Consider the following 4,564-nt stretch of genomic DNA (forward strand, 5'->3'; position numbering starts at 1 on the left):
GTTGGCCGCGGACTTTCACAAAGCTGTCGCACTGGGCGAGGTACGTTGAAGCTGACCAACAACATGATTTTATGCACGTACACGTACAGGGCGCAGCTGGCCAACCGATCCCGGACCGCATCAAGTGGATCAAGGAGGAGCGTGTACGAAACGATTCTCAACGCCGCACACATTGCTCATACTAAATTGTGTTAGTCCAAAAAGTCAAGCAAAGCGACCAAGACGAAGCAAAGCCAGGGGCAGAGTACCGAAGGTGCCAAGAAGCTGAAAACCGACCAAGAGTCGCGGCTGGTCCTGGCACAGTCTGACAAACCCCGTGTCAGAGCCTCGGGGTTCACGGTCGACCTCCTCGCGGCCATGGAGCGCTCTTCAATGCTGGACGAGGACGCTCTCAGCTGCGACTTCGAGCAAGAGGCCAAAGCGGCCACCCTCCTAGCCGCGGCAGAGGGCGTCCTCGTCCAGCATTAAAGGACGCTCCATAGCCGCGAGGAAGTCGACCGTGACCCCCGAGGCTCTGACAGGGGGTTTGTCAGACTGGACCAGGACCAGCCGCGACCCCTGACTTGGCTTTGCCATTCTTGCGCAGAAGCTTGCGAATCGGAAAGTGATTGCATTCTTCCGGCACCGAAAGGTCGGTCCGTTACTCTGACTAAAGATCTCGTTTCGACTAACTAAACGACTAAAGCTAGCGCTTCAGACGTCGGCGTTGCTGTCAGGTTTGGTCCGCGCCAAGACCGTCATCGGCGCCTTTGACCAGCCGACATGCTCGCGTCATTGTACATCTGTTGCAGACCGCGACGATTGCGTACGAGATCGACTCGACGGTAGCGCTATCAACGCGACTTGGCTGCGTCGACGAGGCTGGAGCTTCTCGCGCGTGTCCTCGCCGGCCTCGCGCATGTCCACGCCCGCGGCTATGTGCATGTGATATGTGATGTGCAGTAGCCTTCATGAGTACCTTGGAGAACTTCGAGAAGGCCGGAAACCATCGGTATCGTGGCCCAGCAGCGATCGCCAAGTCGAGGTTGAAGCTTGTCAAAAGCGTGGGAACCAATCCCATGCGAGAACTTTGTAGGATTTCAGCCAATCAGAATGGGTCTCTTTGCATTTCGACATTTGCCACACAAGAGCCGAGGTGTCCGTCGCCATTAGCGTCGCTTCTATGCAGTGGCCGCCCGCCGAGGCTCTTGGCGCGGCCTCGCGCAATTTCTCTCTCTATGACATGCATGCAGTCATTTTGACTCTATAGTCAGGACTCTATAGTCAGGCAACGAGGCGGGTTGGGCTGGTGTGACGTAGTAGTACGCATCTTCCTGCTTGATCCATCTTCGTGTCCTGCTGCAGCGCTATCTCGGGCGCTGTCATCTCTCTCGCCGGCGCCTTTGCCGACGTGAGCAGCTCTGTGATCGCAGCCTCGGTCACGTCTTCCCAACCCAAGTCGGCGTCGGCCACGATCGGCGACAAGTGCGTCATCCATGCCTTCTCTGTGACGCACTTGCTGGCGAATGAGTTTGCAAATGATGGTCCTAGCGCCACGATGCGGAGTCAGATGCAACACAATCGAAAGATGGTGGCGCTGCCAACATGGATTGTCGAAGCGCTGGCAGAGTACCGCGCGGTGCACGGCGACTGCGACGTGCCGCCGGACTTTGAGACACCGGCGTCGCAAGGTTCGTAGCCCCTACGACACAATACTGCAACTCAACGAATCGTTTGACTAGCTGAAGGTTCGCAGCCCCTCGGCAAGGTCGTGAAGAGTGTGCGCGAGTCGCGCTCGGTCCACGACGACGATGACGTCAACGTTCTGGACAGCCTCGGCTTCAACTGGACGATCAAAAAGAAAGATAGCGAGGGGCGCTGTCTGGGGCGCTGTACGGCGCGCGACAACCAAGGACGCAAAGCCAACAAGTTTGTGCCCTGGGAGACGCTAGTCGAGGCGCTTGAAGTGTTCCACGGCATGATGCACAGCTTGGAAGGGATGACGGACTTCCATGTCGTCCCAAGAGCCTGCGAAAAAAACATTTGGCCGATGGCAGCGCGGGACGTCGTGCTTGCGTCCATCATCCCGTGGCTGCGATCGCAGTTTTACGTGCTCGATGACGACATTTGCCTCCGCGTCCACGACTTGGAGCTGCACACGGACCTGCCGCGCTGGTCCGTCTTGATGGCGCATTTGAACGCGTACCGCCGTATCCACGGCCACTGCCGCGTGCCCATCGACTTCATCGTTTCGCCTGGCACCGCGGGCTGGCCGGCCGAAGCGTTAGAGCTCCCACTCGGTGTGTTGGCGTTCAAGGTCGGCTTACAGCTGACGTCGCTCTCGGACAGCAAGCGCACCGATCTCGCGTCCGTCCGGTTCGAGTTCAACACGATCGACACGTGGCGCAACGTGCTTGATGCGCTGCTCGTGCACCGGCAACTCCATGGCACTGTGTCCGTGCGTCAAGGATTTTTCGTGCCCTGCGACAAAGGGTACCCACCGTCGCTCTGGCACCGCCGCCTCATTTTCTGGGTCAAACGACTCTTTGAGGCGCGTCGGCTTTGCCTGCTCACGGCTGACACGGTGTCCGCGCTCGAGTACATCGAAACGGGGCCCGCCGCTGGCGCGTTCGACGCGTTGGCGACCATGCCTGGCTCGCCGGACACATCGGCGAGCACTGACGGGCTTTGGCACCTCGTCGAATGGGCCCTCTGGGTGTACAACTACACGCACGACGACCTTGACATCCCGGCCGACTATGTCGTGCCCGATGTGCCGACGACACCGACGCTGCTTCGGGGTTTTCGCTTGGGCGCCGCATACGCGCAGCTGCACCAACAAAGCACCATGAGCCCAAGCCGCAGACAACGCTTCGAAATGAACTTTGGCATCACGTTCACCGCCCCCGACACAGATCTCTGATGACGTTGGGACGTAGTGCCAGGGCTTGTCGTAACTTGAATGCATGTGTTGGTTTTTGCGTGTATGTACTCTATGGTTACTAGGACCTCATGCGATTATTCCATACGAAGCGATGCTGAGTGTACCATGGTCTGTGGCGCAGCCGAGGTGCAATGTAGTTGGCTGCTTGTCAAATGGACAGGATCACGCATTTTGCATTCCATTGGCACATGCATGGGTTCAAATGCGATGCCATGTACGTACAGCGCGCAAGACGTCGGCGTTGCTGTCAGGTTTGGTCCGCGCCAAGACTGTCATCGGCGCCTTTGACCAGCCAACATGCTCGCGTCAGTGTACATTTGTTGCAGACCGCGACGATTGCGTACGAGATCGCCTCGACGGTAGCGCAATCAACGGCTGGAGCTTCTCGCGCGTGCCCTCGCCGGCCTCGCGCATGTCCACGCCCGCTGCTATGTATGCATGTGATATGTGATGTGCAGTAGCCTCCATGAGTACCTTGGAGAACTTCGAGAAGGCCGGAAACCATCGGTATCTTGGCCCAGCAGCGATCGCCACGTCAAGGTTGAAGCTTGTCAAAAGCGTGGGAACCAATCCCGTGCGAGAACTTTGTTGGATTTCCGCCAATCAGAATGGGTCTTTTTGCATTTCGACATTAGCCACCCAAGCGCCGAGGTGTCCGTCGCTATGAGCGTCTCTTCTATGCAGGGGACGCCCGCCGCGGCTCGTGGCGCCACCTCGCGCAATCTCTCTCTGAATAGTACTCCTTCATATGACATGCATGCAGCCATTGACTCTATAGTTAGGCAACGACAGAGGATGCTGCAAAGCAACTACTCCTGGCCGCCGTCGTCGTCGTCCTTGCCGTTGTCGTCGTCCGATCGCGGCCGGGCATACACGAGACGTGCGTAGGATCGGTTTGCGTTTTTACAGCAGCTTCCGACGTGCCTCGTGCCTGGCCCCGTGTGCTATGCGCCAAGCATCGACTCGATCTTGACGGTCACGTCGGATTTGCACGTCGAGTGCTACCGATATCAGATTCTCGCCACCTCCAAGAAGGCTGCCAAGGACGAGAAACCAGCGACCGGAAGCAAATCTCTCCACGCCGAGTGGCGCGTCAACGTCGGCGAGCCCGTTCTCGACCTACAGATCGGTCGTGTTGCTCCAACGACGTCGGCCAAGAGCTTTGACATCGTCGTGCTCTGCGAGTTTACTCTCTTTTGCCTCCGGCCGACGGGCGACGTCTGCTTCCAGAAACGTCTCGGGTTCCACCCGTCGGCGCTGCGACTGTACCCGGCCAACGGTAGCAAAAACCACATTCGCCTCATCGTATTCGTTTATCTGGGTAGACGACGACGACACGCCAGTGACCAACGTCCTTTTGGCGACGCACGCCAAGCAGTGGATGATCTACAAAGCCGCCAATCTCGTTTGGTCGGCCGTGGCCCCGACCGTCTCGACGGCGCTTGGCGTCGGGGAATTCGGGTACGCGATGTACATTTCGACGATACCACAAAGGTTATCTAGGGGCATCCCTGGCATGATTGTGAGCTTGGACGAGGACGGGCGGTTGTGTGTGAGCTACCTTGGGACCGACCCGCCGACGACGTCGGTCGTCGCTGCCTCGGACACAAAAGAGATCAACTACGAAGAAATGGACGAAGA

At 58.2% G+C, this 4,564-nt stretch overlaps 2 protein-coding genes across 2 annotated transcripts in view; both read left to right on the forward strand.

Annotated features, from left to right (window-relative positions):
* The first annotated feature begins 1,554 nt into the window (after window positions 1-1,554).
* Window positions 1,555-2,964, forward strand: SPRG_15050 (hypothetical protein). The gene is made up of 2 exons (XM_012354233.1): window positions 1,555-1,670; window positions 1,722-2,964. The coding sequence occupies exons 1-2, from the start codon at window positions 1,568-1,570 to the stop codon at window positions 2,900-2,902; spliced, it is 1,284 nt and encodes a 427-aa protein (XP_012209623.1). The 5' UTR covers window positions 1,555-1,567; the 3' UTR covers window positions 2,903-2,964.
* Window positions 2,965-3,220: 256 nt separating this feature from the next.
* SPRG_21487 (hypothetical protein) overlaps window positions 3,221-4,564 on the forward strand; it is a gene marked incomplete at both ends in the record, with an annotated part of 2,249 nt that continues 905 nt past the window's right edge. The window contains 6 exons of the mRNA XM_012354241.1: window positions 3,221-3,234; window positions 3,287-3,337; window positions 3,385-3,430; window positions 3,812-4,202; window positions 4,249-4,384; window positions 4,427-4,514. Coding sequence (XP_012209631.1) covers window positions 3,221-3,234; window positions 3,287-3,337; window positions 3,385-3,430; window positions 3,812-4,202; window positions 4,249-4,384; window positions 4,427-4,514 — 726 coding nt within the window. The remainder of the gene's footprint in view (window positions 3,235-3,286; window positions 3,338-3,384; window positions 3,431-3,811; window positions 4,203-4,248; window positions 4,385-4,426; window positions 4,515-4,564) is intronic.

The sequence above is a fragment of the Saprolegnia parasitica genome, assembly GCF_000151545.1.
Source record: "Saprolegnia parasitica CBS 223.65 unplaced genomic scaffold supercont2.151, whole genome shotgun sequence".
In the NCBI taxonomy this organism is placed as follows: Eukaryota; Oomycota; class Saprolegniomycetes; order Saprolegniales; family Saprolegniaceae; genus Saprolegnia; species Saprolegnia parasitica.